This window comes from Megascapheus bottae, chromosome 11, assembly GCF_031878675.1.
Source record: "Megascapheus bottae isolate mThoBot1 chromosome 11, mThoBot2.hap1, whole genome shotgun sequence".
In the NCBI taxonomy this organism is placed as follows: Eukaryota; Metazoa; Chordata; class Mammalia; order Rodentia; family Geomyidae; genus Megascapheus; species Megascapheus bottae.
The window spans coordinates 13,655,904-13,674,741 of record NC_143519.1 but is presented as its reverse complement, the minus strand read 5'-3'; the positions used below and the strand labels follow the sequence as shown (position 1 = coordinate 13,674,741).

The following is an 18,838-nucleotide window of genomic DNA, read 5'->3' as shown; positions in this document are numbered from 1 at the left end:
TTTCTATAAGGTGTGTAGTCCAGTCAAATTCAGCAAGGAAGAAAACCATACATGAATTTTCAGAGACAGAGAAGAACAAGAAATGGAGAAGTGTGTTCAGTGGGCATAAAGCTTCATTATACATGATGAACAAGTCCTTGGAAGACTGCTGTATGCATAGTGACTATTATTATGAACACTTTATAGTGCAACTGTTTCATAATCTCTTGTCAAATATTTTTGTCAGGAAAGACAGGGAAAAGAAAGTGATTTGGGAAAGATGGAGAACAGGCCTAGGAGGGAAAGAATGAGGGTTAAAGGAAGTAGAGAGAAAGAAAGGAAGTAAAAAGGAGGGAAGGCTTATGTTTTAAATGCTTTATATTACATAGTCAATCAAGTCACATTTTCAGAAATGCAACATTAAATAAAACGTTCATATTTAACTATATAGAATATAGTTTAAGTCAAATCTTAAGGCTACTTTTTAAGAATTTTCCAAGTTTTTATGATAAGCATTGTAATACCTATTCATTTCCCAGAACCATAGTTTTCTTGTCAACTGACTACTCTGCTGACTATGGTATGAACTAAGTATAATTATATAATTTTGAAAGTAACTGTGGCAGCCAAATATCCATTACTATAATAAATACCTTGACATAATCAATTTTGATTTACAGCTTCAGTATTTCAAGTCCACAGTGCATCAGTCCCATTGCTTTTGGGGCTGCAGCATTGAGAAATAATTAGCAGAACAAAATTTCATGTGTCATGGTTGAAATACTAAAGAAAGCAAGGAGAAGAGTCTTATTGGTCTTTCCAAAGACAGACTCTTCAGTAGCCCCATGTCCTGAAGGTTGTACAGTCCAGAGAACAACCTTGAGCTTTTGGGAGACATTTTTGATATAAGGTACAAATTCCCAACAACAGCAACTACAATAATAAAAAGGGGCTGGGAGTGTATTCTAGTGGAGAGTCCTCGCCTAGCATTCACAAAGCTCTAGCTTCAATTCCTCAGTACCATATACTCAGAAAAAGCCAGAAGTGGTGCTGTGGCTCAAGTGACAGAGCACTAGCCTTGAGCAAAGAGTGTCTAAGGCCCTGAGTTTAAGACCCTAGACTGGCAGAAGAAGAAGAAGAAGAAGAAGGAGGAGGAGGAGGAGGAGGAGGAGGAGGAGGAGGAGGAGGAGGAGGAGAAGAAGAAGAAGAAGAAGAAGAAGAAGAAGAAGAAGAAGAAGAAGAAGAAGAAGAAGAAAACTATAGCAAAGTTTTAGTTTTGCCTCCCTATGCCAAACGCTGTTTTACAATAATGATTAAAATTATGATACCTTTTCAGATGTAAAGGGTTACATATAATTTATAATCTTATAAGAAATTCTTTGAATTTTTTGAATTGTATTACTTTGGCAGCCACAAACCTAAGAGCAGTTAATAAACATGTATATCCCATTACCCTGAAGAATGACTTCATATATTACCTCTCAATAAAACTATTTTTTTTTTAATTTTACTCTTTTGCCAGTCCTAGGTTTGGGCTCAGGGCCTGAGCACTGTCCTTGGACTTTTTCTCAAGGCTAGAGCTCTACCCCTTGAGCCTCAGCACCACTTCTGGCTTTTATCTATGAATGTGATACCAAGAAATCGAACCTGGGTCTTTGTGCATGCTAGGCAAGCACTCTACCGCTAGGCCAAACTCCCGGCCCAAATCTTTATGTTTTAATACTTTTAATAATCCAAAGATTTATGTGAGTGTATAAGAATGGAAAATAGATCATACACAATTGTCTGAACACTCATGCTAAAGATTAATGAAAATTTGACACCAATTCAAATTTTTAAAAAAGCAATGATCAAAACAAAGATTTTCACTGGAATTATGACACCAAGAATTTGATTTTAAGGAGAATAAAAGTTGATCAAGTTTTGCTCTCTTTTTGCATTTACTTTTTTCAGGAGATGGAATCTGGGAGCATACTTTGAACTCCAGGACTCAGTTTCTTCTTTGGTTTTCTTGCTTAAATCTGGTACTCTACCAACTGAGTCATACATCTGTTTCCAACTTCTATACATTCTATTGATGAAATTTGTCAATAGACCCTCTGAGTTTTAAACTGCCATGTAATGTTTTTCTAAAGAAAAAGGACAGTATCAGGATGCATCTGAATCATGGCTTGGCTCAGGTCTTCCACTCTGCCAAAGGAAGCATTGTTTTGTGACATAAAATTCAGCTTGAGAAGCACAGATGAAGTATCTGAAATGGGATACTTTCATTCATTCCTTTTTCTTCTACTTCAGGTGTGTTAGCTAGTGCATTTAGTCTAGGTATTTGTTCCATACTGACTTCCTTGATGTATGGTGCATGATTTAAGACTAACTGAAAACACTCCTGCTCTGTATGAGTATGCCATGTTTGACACACCTGAGATGAAGACATCTGTGCTTTGCCTTTTCATTTGCAGATGGTTTGGCCAAGTGCTTCAAACACAATGGTTACATTTGTTCTTGTCACCTCTTAAATCTAGTTTTCAGTTAGAGGAAGAAATTCTTAGCTTGTTCTTAGTACATGAATAAACCTTTGAAAGTTTCAATGTATACTCTACTTTCTTTCTTGATACATGATAAACACTGGTCCCCTAGCTTATGTTTCTGCCCTTGCTTCCTGGTTGTCACCAGGTGATGAAATAAAAGAACAGAAGTTCAGATTCCAAAACAAGTTCCAGCAATAAACCTTGTGTTTTTATTAATGGTCTCTGAGATTTCTAAGATCCAGTTATTACAGCCAAGGAAAACTGAGATTGTGTCTATAAAGATATGTTCTCCAGAATGGCTAACAAATAAAAGTTCCAAGTATGCTTTTTTGTTAGTAAAAAGAAGGATAAAAATAATTTCACTGTAAGAACTAAGAACTTAATCCTCAAGTATAAAAGTGTCACCAGAAATGCTATTGGTAGGAGAAACATAAAATTTAAATATATCTCCTAACCGTGTCTTGTTCTTGTTTCAGTAGAATTCTATTAAGTCTCCCCCCTCCCTCCCTCTCCCTTCCCCTCTGTCTCTGTCTCTGTCTGTCTCTCTGTCTCTGTCTCTGTCTCTGTCTCTCTCTCTCTCTGTCTCTCTCTCTCTGTCTCTCTCTCTCTCTCTCTGTCTCTCTCTCTCTCTCTCTCTCTCTCTCTCTCTCTCTCTCTCTCTCTCTCTCTCTCTCTCTCTCTCTCTCTCCTTTAATCACAGCAATAAACAAAGACATGTGATATCTCTGTTTAAGCCACCTTAACTTAACACAGTTTGTAATGGCTATCATTAGGAGTTTATGCCGATCCCTGCTTTGTGTCAGCCATGCTAAGATAATGGAGTTTGGGGGTATGCTTTGAAATGTGTGCATAAACAGACACTGTTCCCATGTATCTGTTTTGTCATTTATTCTGCTAAATAAACACTGTTATGAAATTTAGTCTAATCTTTTTTTGGGTTAATTCAAACATTTTCACTATGTTCAGATAAATGTAACCAAAGCCAGATGTTGCTCTTCGTAATAAGAGAGCCCACTTAATGTAAACATAATTCTACTTCCCTCATTTCTCTTCTCCAGCACAGCTTTTCAGTTGTTCACAATGCTTTCCCTTTGCCTCCTCTCAGACCTCCCAGAAATCATTCTCTCCAACAAATATCAGTGTGGGTGTCTACCTTTAAATTCCTATCATGTCTCAAATCCTCCATCATGGTGTGACCAGTGGCCCCATTTAGTTTCAACAAAAATTCTTAGGAATTCATCTCCTTATTATCAGTCTTCTTTATAAGTTCTCAGTTAGGTGGAGTCTTCTTAAGGCTTCATTTGTTGTACAGAATTCTGCTCCTCATCCTCTCACTTGCAAAAGGAAACATGCTCTCAAAGGATTCTGCTGACCCTCCATTCATTTTTAAGGTTTCACTGGAGAAGGCCTTTATACTACATCCTCCTTGAGACCTGCCTCCACCCTTGCTTATCTGTCAATATTCATCATGCTGATATTACAGGTATCACATCTTTTTCTGCATGTGCCAAAGCATTTTTCCCTATTCAACTCATTAACTCTATCCTCTTACCTTAAGTAGAAGTGTGTTTGTGTGTGCATGTGCATTTGCCAATGCTTTCCATCACCTCTTACCTGACATAAAAATGTGTGTGAATTTCTCCATGTTTATGTGCTTGTGTTTATGGGTTTTTGTTTGTTGATAATTCCAGAATTATTATTAACTGTTTGATTTGATTATATGCACTATAATGTTCTAAGAAGGAAGAACTCTTCTAAGATCATAGCATAGGATGAAAACTTTTCACTTTGAATGCAGCAGCAATCTTGAGAATCACTTGCATGGTACATTGTTGTCTGTCTATTAATTACTGGTTGTTGGCATTTATGCCCAAATTTCTTTATACTCATGAAGTCAAGGGCAGTTTGTCATCCAGGTGACTCTCAGAAAGATTGATGAACATATCTCTCTGAATAAAGTATGTCAAACCTGGGATGATTTCATTTGCTTAGTTCTTACTTTGTTTATGATTTCCTTTGATTTCCCCACTTCACAAAGTATTCAACTGATCTTGAAAGTACAGAGATAGATGGAGAAATGAAGGTGAATTTTTGCTGACTCCATGATCCATATATACTATTTCTAAAAGATTTAAAAAAATACTTGGAGAGTTAGAAAACTTAACATTTTAGCACCTATATCCTTAGCTATTCAGGAGGCTGAGATCTGAGGATAACATTTCAAAGCCAGCCTGGGCAGGAAAGTCTGAGTCTCTAATCTACAATTAACCACCATAAAACTGGAAGTGAGGCTATGGCTCAAAGTAGTAGAGTGCCAACCTTGAGTGAAAAAGCCTAGGAACAGCACTTAGGCCCTGAGTTCAATACCCTATGACCAAAAAAAACAAAACAAAAACCATCTTAGAGTCCATTTATTCTTGAAAAATAAGAGGAAGCCTAATATTCGATAGATAAGTAGATAGATAGATAGATAGATAGATAGATAGATAGATAGATAGATAAACACCCCTGGGAAGCAAAATCTTACCTGTTGACACTTAACAGAATATATATGTGTTATTATTTTTAAATGCAATTCCTAGCTTAATGCCTTCACAGAGTAGGCTTAAACAACCATGTTGCATAACTATTCTGTTCTATCTTCTGAATGCCGACATTAACCATTCTGTGTGTATCTAAATTTTGAACTGCCTTGATTCAAAAGTCAGAGACTATCTTGTTTAATTCTTTAATTTTAAAATTATAGGAACTAGGCACTGCAGAGAGTCCATTAAAATGACTTCAGTCAAATCACAAAATTTAGTTAACAGTGAAGCATTGATTTAGCAGTATTCTCACAAAAGACATTTCCATTGTACCACTCCAGTATTCAACATTCAGTAAGGATTTTCAAATTTTACTTCTTTTCCTTCTGCCAGTTCCTCATAGTATATCTGACTGATTTTCCTAGTAAAATGTAGATGCTCTTGTCAGAGTCATCTATTGAACCACTCCTCTATATAGATGGTTCTTCCTGTGCTATCTCCCATGATTCTACTCAGATCTGAAAATGAAATGAAACAAAAAGAATTTCTCTTTCTCTAGATTCCCTAAGATGACATAGAAATGTCATCACTCAAGTTTTCATGTCATAATCCACATCTTTTTCTGCCAGTAGAACTAGTCTATGCAGTTTGGTAGCCATCGGATATATATATGTCCTAACCCCTTCTAATCTGGAACAATTTCTAATGTGTAGTGGACTATATACATTTCAAAGACTTATGAAGAAAAGAATATGGAACTGTCAGTCTTCTCATCAAGATAAAATACTGTAAGGTGTAATTTATGTCTAGATTTGTTTTCCTGAAACTTTTTTGTAAGTGGCCGTCAAATTGTTCCAATACCATTTATTTAAATGTTTTGCTTTTTCTCTACTAAGTTTCTTTGTCTAACATGAACTGACTATTGGCATATATCTATTTATGATCTCTCTATTACTTTCTGTTCTTACCTGTGCTTATACCTTTGTCAGTTTATCAACTCCACCCCACCTTGACTGCCATACCTTTAAAGTAAATTGTCAAGTCCATGACTGTTAATCTTTTGACTGTACTAGCATAAAATACTGTATTGACTCACTATCCTTTACCTTTCCACATTTCTTCTGGAGGAGACTAAGGATGGAACCCACATATTGCAAATGCTGGGCAGCTGCATGTCCAGGTTTCTTAAAATAAAATTTACTGTAAATTTTTCAGTATCTAAACTAGCTGGAATTGGCTTGTTTGTTGCTGTTGTTGTTGTAGTTTTTAAGTTTTAGGGGTTTTTTTCCTGTAAAGAATAGTTCGTTCTGGTAAGACCACAATGAATTAGGGTCTACTGTAGTAATAAAACACATTTTAAATTGGTGACTTTTTTTCATCCCTTTTCAGAAAATGGATGGGAATTTCCTCTGACCTTTATAAAATGTAGTAAAACTCCTGGTGGTAAAACTCCTAAAAGTATGATGACTTATGTAAGACTAAGTGCCTCTCAAGTTTTAAATTATCTACTTCTGTAAGACCTGAAAAATTCACTGAGCTACTAAAAATCCATGAGGAACAAGATTAGATGTTATACCCAGTAAGGGTTCCCAAACAAGTTTTTCTCATGACATTTAGTTCTCATAAGTTGTTTCTCTGTATCCATTTCCTAATTATTGGGGCATCAAGGATGAACTGTAGAAGTGGTGTTGATTTTTAATTTGGGTCAGTTCATTTGCATGTGTACACCAAAGTATGTAACAACTTCTAAAGTCCTTGTACAACTGACTGGAAATTAGAAGTTTCCATCTATGTTCCACAGCTTAACTGCTTTCTTTTCTCCTTATGGATATGTACTTCATTTGAACAGAAATTATGATAATAACAATTAATGGGCAAAGTCAGTGGTAATTAGTGACATGCACACAACATACGCAAATGTCAATATAGAAAGAAAGCTTTTCGTGGAATGGAAGGCATACATGTACATTTTGCAATACAGTTCCCATCTGAACTGACCAGATAAAACCTTTCCTATTGTGCCTTTTTTATGTTCCCCTAACTCCAGTTCCTGAAGGCTATCTACCTCATTTAACTACTTCCTGATGTGAACATCTGGTTTCTAGTTCTTTCTCAACCTGAGAGTTCATTCTTGCTATTCAAATTTAGCATACTTCTCCAATTTTCTTTTCTCAACATCTTGACTGGGAACTGACTTTACTAAATTTTCCTGATGTCACATAGCATCTAACTTCTTGTTATTTGTCTTAGTCATACAGAAAGATAATAAAAATAGCTTCATTTAGTAAATATTCTTGCTTTCCGTAATTAAGGAATATGTGTATGTCAGATTGTCCTTATTCAATTTATAGTTTGAAGAAGGGTGAAGAAAGCAATTGTGGAACTCACAAAAATACACACGTAATTTTTTTTTTGTTTCAGTTGATATCAAACATCAGCAAAATGAATATGATATTTGTGTTTGGAACCTGATATGCATTACTACATTAGAAGTTGATCTTTCCACTTCTATTTAAGGGAACTGAAATTATCTAAGGTTAGTGTGTCATGTTTGTTTGCATGTATTTGCCTCTCAAGTATTGGTATCAATAGGCAGGAAGTTGAAAAAACTCAAAACCATTTATCCATAACGTTGAGAGAGCTCTCTTTGTTAAACTGCTTGTGTCAGATATTCTCTGAGATGCAACCATCATCCAGTTCAGTTGAATTGATTAAAACAAGTTGTATGAAAATGAAATGCAAGCACCATCTACATAATAAAAAGGGTGATAGAAACTGACAACCTTTAGAATTTTAAGTGTATAAATTATTTTGCGGTTGCAATCAAAGTTTGTATTTCTCTGGGGAATAAATTCCTTCAGCACAATAGTCAACCTCAGTATGTTTTCAAAGTAGGATTATTGTGTCTCATTTGTCTTTAAGCAGATAAATATATTTCTCTTTTTTCTTATCACTTTTTATAACATTATAGATAACATTTGCAGGAACAATAAAATTAATATAACATGCCATTCAGCTAAGTTATAACGGCTCTTCATTTCTATTAAACTATGTCTTTATTCATGCGGTTTCTTTTTATCCTTCCTATGATAATTTGAGAAATCATTTAATATGCTGGAAAACTGCTTCACTAAATATTAGCTACTAAAATCTGAAAGTGTTAACGGTACTAGATGCTTTCACTCTTAGATGGAGTCTGGGACAGCAGGGGAAATTTTATGAAGCAATTGCTTTACTTTCCTTCTCTATCTAAATTTCATCTATGATTTGTCTTTGTGATACTAGTCTCTGCCCAGCATTACCACTCTGTTGGAAACAAATTATGTCTTAGGCAGTTGCTTGCCCTCTCTGATTCTCTGGTTTTCCTCACAGAAACAGTGGGTCTGGGAAGGCTCTCTAAGGTACCTTCCAGCTCTATTGTCAGTCTCTGAGACTCATAGTCTCCAAGCTCATTTCCAGGTTAGGCCAGATTTAGCCACTGTAGCATGTGGACACTTTATATTGTCTCTAAGTGAGCTCTCAGATAATACAGATATTATTCATGCTAGACTGAGTAAGATACAAAAAGGATAAGAATATAATCAGTGACATATTTTGTATGATAACACCAAGCTCTATAGAGATCGCACATGAATATCTTTGGTCAAAAAGGTTTCCTTTATTAAGAGAAAATTTGAGGCATAAAAAGTAGCAATAAAATTCCATATTAACAATAATAAACACTGATTTTAGAACTATTTTATTTTACATAATAAAATCTCAATCCTTTTTAGTTGTCCATAATGAAGTTAATATTCACACTAAAAGATCTATATAAACAGAATTTAAAATATATGTACACACACACACACACACATACATACTACATTATTTTAGTTAGGTGCCAGTGACCCATGCCTGCAATCCTAGCTAATGCAGGAGGGTGAGATCTCTGAGGATCTAGGTTGGAAGCTAGTCTAGGCAGGAAAATCTATAAGACTCATATATATGATATTCATGTATATGATTTTTAAGTATTTACACAAAGGACTTGCTATTCAATAAAGCAGTTTATAAATGCAATGTATTTTGAGCAGAGCTGTAGTTCTGATACAGCACCAGCTTTGAGAAAAAAAGCTAAGGGACAAAAGCCCAGGAATTCTTTAAGTACCAGTAAGATTAATTGCCAATAATGGCACACATAGAAAATGTGTGTGTGTGTGTGTGTGTGTGTGTGTGTGTGTGGACTTATTTTTATTTTCAAGTTAGGAGATTTTATGTGCATGATATTTTCCTTGTTATTTTTTTTTGTGGAAAACAAATTTCTGAAGCAGTCACTTTTGTTTAGCTTTCTCTCTTGCTAGAATGTTTAAAAAAATCACCATAAGGATTCGAACTCAAGTACTTTTATGTGTTTCTGGAGGCCTTCAATTAATTATGTTTTTCTCCATATAACATAAACACACAGAAAAATTCAAATACCAATGACCATGGAAATGTTCTAAAAAGATAAGTTATTTGATTATCAGTAAAACATTCCTTTTGAATGCAGAGGGCAAGTTCAAGCACCACTGTACTTTATCTTACTTTGTTTCTGTGCTTTAGAATCAACAAATCAGCTCTTCTAACAAATCCTCTTCTAACTACATTTTATTGACAAATGCACAGAAAAAAATATTTGCTGAAAGAGCAAACAAAACCCCATACAATATAACATTTGTCATCTGCTGTCTTTAAAACTCCCAGAGGTTTGCTTTCTGTGTTATCTAAAGAGTACAAATATATTTTAAAATGTACTCCGTTTGCTAAAATCAAATAATCTTATCCAATAAATTCCTTTGTTTCTACTACAATATTTTCTCCATTTTTTTAGACAAATAATACATAGCTGATTTTTTTTTCTGGGCTGGCACTTTCTGACTGAAGTAATGTCTTAGCCCACATCTCAACCAAGCTGAGAAGTGAGTTTGAACCATAGCCTTAGGAGGACTTTTGTTTAAATACTTACTCTTCTTATTGATGAGGTGACCTTAGTAAATTACATTAAATCCTGTGATATTCATTTCCTTTTCTTTACAACTGAAGACCTACCTTAAAGCTTATGAGAACAGCACTGGAGGAAAAAAAATCCTGAAATACCTTTAAGCAGCAAAGTTCTATACAGAATTATTTCCTTTAGCAACAAAATGGAAAGGTTATTATTTTCCATGTTATATTTTCTAAACAGGCTAAGATCTATTCTAAGAGCTAGATCAGAATTAGAATCTAATTCCTGACATCCATGTTTTTGATTGAGATAAGCAATTCAAGGGGCTTCTCTAAATATCAGGCATTTATGAGGGGTTAAAATATTGACATCATGATGGGTTTATTGTAAGAGTTAAGTGAGAAAATGTAGTTAAGTGTCTATCTTGGTGCTAGGCCTTAAGAAGTGTCTGTTTGTTATTGCCTCTAAAAATTAAGAAGTGTATTGATGAGATTGTGGGAGCTCCATCCTCAGGACATAATAATGTGATAAATTCTTGATTGTAGTAGACTTGAGGGGAATGAGAGCACATGGAAGAACGGAGTACCAATTCTGGCCTTCTGCACTTCAACAAATGACACCACTTTTACCCATGTGCTCAGAAAAGCCAAATACTAGATAGCTTTTTTGAGTCTTCTCTTCACTCTCCACTCTTTTTTCTATCAGAATAGTCTTTTAATATACTAATTAATAATATCCTTAATTCTTAAATCTTTTATTCCCATCACCCCATCCTATAGGAAGCCATAATCAAACTTTATTCTTTGAGGTATTTTTTTTGCCAGTCTTGGGGCTTGTACTTAGGGTCTGAGTACTGTCCTCGGGCTTTCTCAAGGCTTAGAGCTCTACCACTTGAGCCACAGTACCACTTCCAGCTTTTTCTGTGTATGTGGTACGCAGGAATTGAACCCAGGGCTTGGCACATGCTAGGCAAGCACGCTACCATTAGGCCATGCTCCTGGCCCATGTGTTTTTTCACACATACAATTTTACAATTTAATCATATTAATTCCTACTATTTTCTTTCCTATGCCTTCTACCCCTAGCTTTTATTGGCTTACACCATTTGGTGAAATTTGTAAGCCACTTAAATGCATAGATAAACTGAAATTCAATATAATGTGTCGCTATCCCCACCCCCTCATATCACCAGAGCTCGCCATAGCCACTTTTTAAATGTGCTAATGGTCACCAAAGTAGTTTCGCTGCTTGCCTTCTTACCCCAACACCCAGACGAGTTCTCCTCTGAGCAGTCAAAAGACAAAGGTAGTAAACATTCCCATATCTGCACCACACTTCCAGAAGAAAGGGCTCCATCTTGTCATCATCTGAAATTGTCTCCTCTTCTGAAATCTGTCCATGTTTTTGAGGTTATCTTATCTTACCAGCTTCCTTCTTCATTAAGTATTTGACAATTTGTTCACTTGAGTAAAATCATATTAAATGTTCCCTTTGGTAATATTTTCCTTGAATCCCTTTACCCCTCATTTTGCCGAAATGATTTTTCCCAGCTCCCTATGTGCTGCTGAAATATTCCATGTTTATCATTCTTCATACAGGCTCTACCAAATTAATCTTATATTACCATTATCCTTCCACTCATCTTTACTCCAGATTCTTGTCTTTTCTCCCTTATTCATCTGTCCCCTTAATACCCAGACTTTGATTTACGGGATGATAGAGCCTTTACCTGTCTAATTCAGAACTGTGAAAATAGCCATCAAAAAAAGATATGACTAACATGCAGTATCTCTTTGTCAAATACATGATTAATTATTAATGGACAGAATTATTGTATCAAATAAATAAATTTGCAAATTTTCAAGTTATCTTCAGTTTGTACACTATTTAGTACACTTGCATCGGAAGGCACTGGATTTTATGTAGGCCAAATATGTTAAAAACCTAAAGTAATGTGGTCACTAAAATATTTTCACTGACTGAAGTAAGTCAGTCACTCCTTCATTTTGAAAGTAATTATATAACGTTCTTCACATTCAATGTGCATGTAAATTGTAAATATCTCTCCATCTAACTAGATTTCTGATCAGACAAATATTGGGAATGGAATGTGGGGATTTTTCCCCCTTCCTTTAATACTTGGAACCCATGCTTTTGCAGTAAAAAAAAATGCTGAATAAAATAATTCATTCCATGATGAATACTATGGTATAGTCAACATAGTCTCATAAAAAATGAGAAAGGGAAATATAGTCACGTGCAATCAAGTGGAGCTTTGGGACCATGGAAAACTGAATACTAAGGGGAAACTCAGACAAGTGAACACGTGGAAGTTTGTGGATTCCCTCATGTCAATTGTGCCTTAAATAACATTTGAGATTCATTCTGAAAATAAGATCATTGCCAATTTATAACAGTTGAATAGAAGTTTATTTCTATTCACAAGGGCAATATCAAAGGGACGTAACTTAACACTTGCTTAATGTGTTCTTTTTAGTTTGATAGGAATGGTAAAAATATTTTTCATTTATGTGTTTTTTTACATCAAAATATTAGTAAGAGGATAGCATATAAATCAGTGATAGGGCACTTGACCAGTTCCTGTGTTCTATCCCCAGCACCAGAAAAAAAGTAAATATTTTAATGAATGAAATAACTTTTCTGAATAATATGAGTTCTTATGAATCCAGAATAAATACCACCCCATCATGTACAGGTAAAGACAACTGTAGAGTAAATCAAACTGAATGACATCTTTTACCACCTTTCACACAGATTTTAGGAACAAAATCTAATTGTAAGTTTCTTTAATACTGAAGAGTCAAATGACTAAATCCCTTTCCTGTTCAATGCTTCCCTTTGGCTATTTTAAATAAATATTATTACTGCATATATTCTGCATACATTTTAATTTTAATCTTTCCCTTAACTTTAGTCACATTTTCAAGCAGCAAAGACAACAAAATGCACACAAATGTGTAGGGATAGCTCTTTAAGGCAGTGATTATGTTGTATTTAATACTGAAAAATTTGCTAAGTCTAAAGAGAAAAATAATGTTTAATAAAAGTTAAAGAGCCAGGCATACTGGCTCATGACTGTAATTCTAGCTACTCAGGAGGCGAGATCTGAGGATCAAGATTCAAAGCCCACCCTGGGCACAAAAGGACTGGAGAAGCTTATCTCCAATAAACCTCTAGAAAACAGGAAGTGGGGCTTGGCTCAAGGGCAGGACTGTAACCTTGAGCTGAAGAGCTCTGGGACAGCACCCTGGCAAACCCCACGACTCAAAAAAATAAAATAAATTTTAAAAATTAAAGTTAAGATAACTAAAACACAAAGAGGAAAACTCTCCTTGCATCTATATTTTTAGTTTTTTTTAAAAATTTTTCTTAAATTACTCTGCTTCTCAAAGCATCATATTTTCCAGAATTTCTTTTTTAGATTGAAAAAAAATCTTCTTTTAATTTTTTAATTTTTTTAAAATATTTTTATTGTAATTACTAAAATGGTTACATGATATTTGCCAGATAGAAGGTGCATTAATTCACATACATTGATACCCTTTCACATATCTTGGTCCCCATTACCGTCCCCCCCACCCCCCCATCTTGGTTTTCCCCCTTCCCTATCCAATTTCAAATAACCAAATACAAATGTGTCCAATATATCAGATAACAAAATAAGATACTGTAACAATATGAGATAGCCAAGGGACAGCAAAAGAGATGAGAGATAACAAAGTACATTAAGGACAACAATCATTCATTAGTAGTCCTGTAGGTTTACCATGAAAAAAGGGTTACATTGATCATCAGATGCCAAGTATAATGTACCTCCATATGAGAATTTGCATCTATCAAGTAAACTAAAGGATCTTAGAAGTCCAGAAGTAACTTAACCTAGAAATTTTCAAAGTCATTTGGCCAGTAATGTCTATCAATGCTTGTAGTAATGTTTATTAAAAGTTATAAGGGCCAGATTTTTGTGGTCATTGCCATGTCTTAATAGGTATGAAGATTAAGTCAATTAAGATTTTGCTGGCTATAATCAATTTATCACAGTACGTAATAAATCAACTTACTGCTACTTTGTGAAATATAAATTAACATGGCAGGTGATGGCAGACTTCTTAATGCACATATAATGTCTTTGTTTATAAACATGTGTTAACATGTTTTAGCAAATTCTCATACAATAAACAAATTTAGTATATTTCAGCCAGCTGTATTGAGGAATTTACTATGTCTCAAGAAGGTTCCAATTTAAATGAGTTTATTTAGAGAATTTTAAGTAATAGCTGACTTTAATCTATGGAGAGATGAAGGAAATGTTTAAAGATGTAGGCTGTTTGTGGCCACTCATTAAGTTTGGGTTTTTATTTATTAAAAAATGAATTTTAACACATCTTTGTTGCCATTAGGAGAACTTGAACAGTTGGATGAATGCAAGCTGGAATGTTATCTTTTAGTTCCTCTGCCTCTGAACCTGTGCATTCTGCCTCGTGTTCAGTATTTTGGCATGAAAAGAAAATGGTCATTTCCATTGTAAGTTTTATTTCCTCTTATACTTGTCTAATTCACCATCATACTATGTCTCTTTTGGAGAATCTCTATAAGATTGTTATTTTTATGTCTTCCAATCCCCCCCTCCACAAACACTATGTTTATTTGCCATTGCTCACATTGGCTGTGCATGCTTCCTGCTCAGCTTGTTTAGACCTGATAGAAGCTGTACTCAAGTTCTGTTTCCTCATATAGTCAGAGTTCACTACTCTTACTTTCTCTTTGGATCAAGTGCCGTCTTACTAGACAGACTGCCTTCAATAACAAACATAAATTACATAAATTAGTCCCTGCCAATATTCTGTGTCTCATTTCTTTTTATCATGAGCACTGGGAGATAAACAGGAAATATTTATTTGTTTTGTTTTTCTTGCCTACTTGTGAGAGTACATGGTAAATATTTTGTTCCAGTATTCTCAATTGCAACCCTAGTTATGTGGTCCTGCCTGGCAGCCTCTTGGTGGTGGTGTTGAAAACTAAGAGATGAAGTGTTTTATTTGCATAACACATCAGATCGGACATTAAATAGCTAAATTAGGAGTAAGTTATTGGTTTCTTGATCTTGGTAATAAGGCTTCCCTGGCTAAGAATATTAAGAACTCATTCCTGGATGATGCTGGACTAGTTCTGAAAAGGATAGATTATCTGCATTTTGAGAGGTTTGGGAATTTTACACACATATTGCAAAACTTAAGGTAGGAAGAGGCTGGAGGAATATTGGTATTCAGCAAAGAATATTATGATTACAAATGAAAGAAAGAAAGGAGGGGAGTGTTGTCTAGTGGTAGAGTGCTCACCTCGCATGCACAATGCCCTGAGTTCCATTCCACAGTACCACATACACAGAAAAAGCTGGAAGTGGTGCTGTGGCTGAAATGGTAAAGTTACTGCCTTGAGTGAGCCCAAGGACAGTGCCTAGACTCTGAGTGCAAGCCCTAGGACTAACCAAAAATATAAATAAATAAATAATACATTTGGAAGTGGTACTGTGGTACTGTGGCTCAAGTGGTAGAGTGCTAACCTTGAGCTGAAGAACTCAAGGACAGTGCCCAGGGCCAGAGTTCAAGCCCCATGACTGAAAGAGAGAGAGAGAGAGAGAGAGAGAGAGAGAGAGAGAGAGAGAGAGAGAGAGAGAGAGAGAGAGACAGACAGAGAGAGACAGACAGACAGAGAGAGACAGAGACAGAGAGACAGAGACAGAGAGACAGAGACAGAGGAAAGAAGTGCATAGAATACATTGGATGAAAAAGCCCAAATGTCAGACTAGCCTTTCCCTTCCTCTTACATATCTGCAAACCTGGTACTTCTTTATTTTAATTGAGCTATATTTTCTCTCTTGATTAACTAGATCTGTTATAATAAAATTCTTTTTTTTTTTGGTCAGTCGTGGGACTTGGACTCTGGGCCTGGGCATTGTCCTTGAGCTCTTCAACTCAAGGCTACCGCCCTACTTCTTAAGCCACAGCCCCATTTCCATAAAATTATTCATTTTATTGATTATAGCACATATTACATTTTCTGTATGTGTGGATATGAGTGTAGACACATGTGTATGTGTATATGAATGTTGATAGACGTAAAAGCCATCTTATTTATTACATTTTTGCCCTTAACATCATTCTTTCTATTTGGAAAGAATTTTTAAAAAAGAGTATGTTGCATTAGTATAGGCAGACACCTTTAGGGGAAAAAACATGCTAAGCTAAAATATTAAAAATGTTCATTGAAAAACTAAAAACTATTGTGAATGTTCTTGAATATTGAGTGACTTGAGCTCATAGCTAGAAAATGAAAACCTAAGCAGACATGTTGGACGTGAAAGTCACAATCCAACATGTATTATGAAGAAATTAATCTAGCATCATGGATTTTTATTACGACAGGGACACTTCAGAACAGGGAGACAGTGTGGTTGATAAATTCATTAAGTATTTTCAACTACTTAAGAGGTAATGAGTATCTGAAGTAGAGTAGAACAAATGGATATGGAAAACAGGGCACAAAAGGAAAGCAATTGCCTATGTAGGGGCTGAAAGAGTTTTATCTGCTTCAAGACCATTATATTGTTTTAGTTTGATAGAGAGGAATATGGTCTTTTTAAAAAACATGATTCTTTTAAAAGATTTCCTGTCTAGTCTCCAGAGCTCCAGTCCAGTAGAAATGCTTAAAATTTGAAATATGTTTGAATTTAATGGAAAAAATGATGATACTAAAGGTATAGATGTTGGATATATCTTCAAAGGATTGGTTCTTAAAGCTATGATTGATTATTTAATTGCTCTTTTTAAGGTAGAGCAGAGAAGGGATAAAACGTTGTTGAAGAAAATAGTGTTTGAATTACTTCAAGTGTGATGCACTAATGAATCCACAATGAAAATCCATAATGAGAATGCAAGAGAAAACTGAGAGAAAAGTGAATGAACAGAATCTATGAGTGAAAAATTTACCAGAGTTGTGAGATAAACTGTACATATAAATGTAACTCAATGATAAAGATAAATCATCTCCACCTGGGGAACAAGTTTAATATAGCATAGAAGTAGACTTTGGTAGGAATACTGTATAGATAATTTACAATATTCATTTGGTATATGATATGTGTCATAAATTGTTAATTCACTCTAGCCAGTATTCCCTGTGGTCTTATTTTGTACCAAGTACTTAGATTAAAAAGCTGGATGAACTGATTTCTTTAGTCTCATAATTTATTTTCTTTGTAACTAAAAGGCATATAAGGAAGAAAACATAGAGGCCTGTCCTGTTTGTTCTGGTAGAGAAATGTCTGCATATTCCACTGTAGACACCAGTAAGCAAGACAGCATCTAGTTCCAAAACTGAAGGATAATGTGGAAATTCAGAAGGAAGGTGTTGAACGAGTTGTCTTCATCAAGGAAACTGTGTCTTCTCCTCCTCTCCCTCCAGGGATGAAAGAAAATGAGCAAAGGAAAGCATGAGAAAAAATTTCTTTGGACATGACACCACTTTAACACAAACCACACAAAATAGACTGTGACATTGACAGACACTCCATATATTGTGCAAATATAGTGCAAGGTGGAGCTGGATCAGAGATCAGTAACCTTATAGTTTAAGTCTTTGTCTATCCTGATGAGGTGCTGGAGAACTCTCCTAAACAGAAAGGTTTATCAATGGCAGAAACACATCCCAATTTACCAATCAGATCACTAGTACACTGTTGGTGGGAATGAAAACTCATTCAACCACTATGGAAAGCAGTATGGCAGTGCCTCAAAAGGCTAAACATAGAGCTTCCCTATAACCCAGCAATTCCACTACTTGGCATTTACCTACCCATCCAGAAACTAGGGCATACTAAATCGACGAGCACAACAATATTCCTTGCAGCATTATTCACCATAGCAAAGATATGGAACCAACCTAAATGTCCCTCAGTTGATGAGTGGATCAACAAGATGTGGTATTTGTACACAATGGAATTCTATGCTGCTGTCAGAAAGAATGACATTGCCCCATTTGTTAGGAAATGGAAAGACTTAGAAAAAATCATATTAAGTGAAGTAAGCCAGACTCAAAGGAACTTAGGCTCAATGGTTTCCCTCATTCGTCATAATCAGTAGAAACCTTGGGCTCTACTAGCAGAGATTTGCAATAGAGCAAAACCTTGATACATAAGGCCATATAGTATGAAGCTAATTGAAAGGACCTCTAGGATATTGAAACAAAAGCCATATAATGAATGATTGTTGTCCTTAATGTACTATGTTATCTCTCATCTCTTTTGCTGTCCCTTGGTTATCTCATATTGTTACAGTATCTCACTTTGTTATCGGATATATTGGATATATTTGTATTTGGTTATTTGAAATTGGATAGGGAAGGGGGAAAAACCAAGATGGGGGGTGGGAGGGAGGGTAATGGAGACCAACATGTGAAAGGGTATCAATGTACGTGAATCAATGCACCTTTTATCTGGCAAATATCATGTAACCCTTCTGTTAATTAAAATAAAAAATATTTTTTTAAAAAAAGAAACATTTCTGGCCTCATTATACTGAGAAAATGGTGTGAGTTGGGGATGGCCATGGTTAAAAGGTCAAAATAAGACTTTGGAAGGCTGTTTCAATAAACCAGAGGTCTTAGGAGAAGATTAAAGTCCTCAGCTCTAGATTACTGAAAGTGAATTATCAAAGTAGGCTGATTTCACACGTGGGCAGACTTTATTAATGTTGAAATGCTTAAAGAGAGAGAAATCAATAATGCCCACTGAGTTTGAAAACCCTAGATAGATAAAGGTG

General features: G+C 35.3%; 1 protein-coding gene across 2 annotated transcripts in view; it reads left to right on the top strand.

The window, feature by feature from the left end:
* The window catches only part of Gpc5 (glypican 5), a 1,012,282-nt gene that overhangs the window by 890,781 nt on the left and 102,663 nt on the right, over nt 1-18,838 (top strand). Inside the window, exon 8 of one of the 2 annotated variants that reach the window (XM_090341701.1) lies at nt 7,454-7,568. The exons of the other annotated variant lie outside the window; for it this stretch is intronic. Within the exon in view, the coding sequence (XP_090197827.1) occupies nt 7,454-7,548 (95 nt within the window). The 3' untranslated portion in view covers nt 7,549-7,568. The remainder of the gene's footprint in view (nt 1-7,453; nt 7,569-18,838) is intronic. 2 annotated transcript variants of the gene reach the window in all.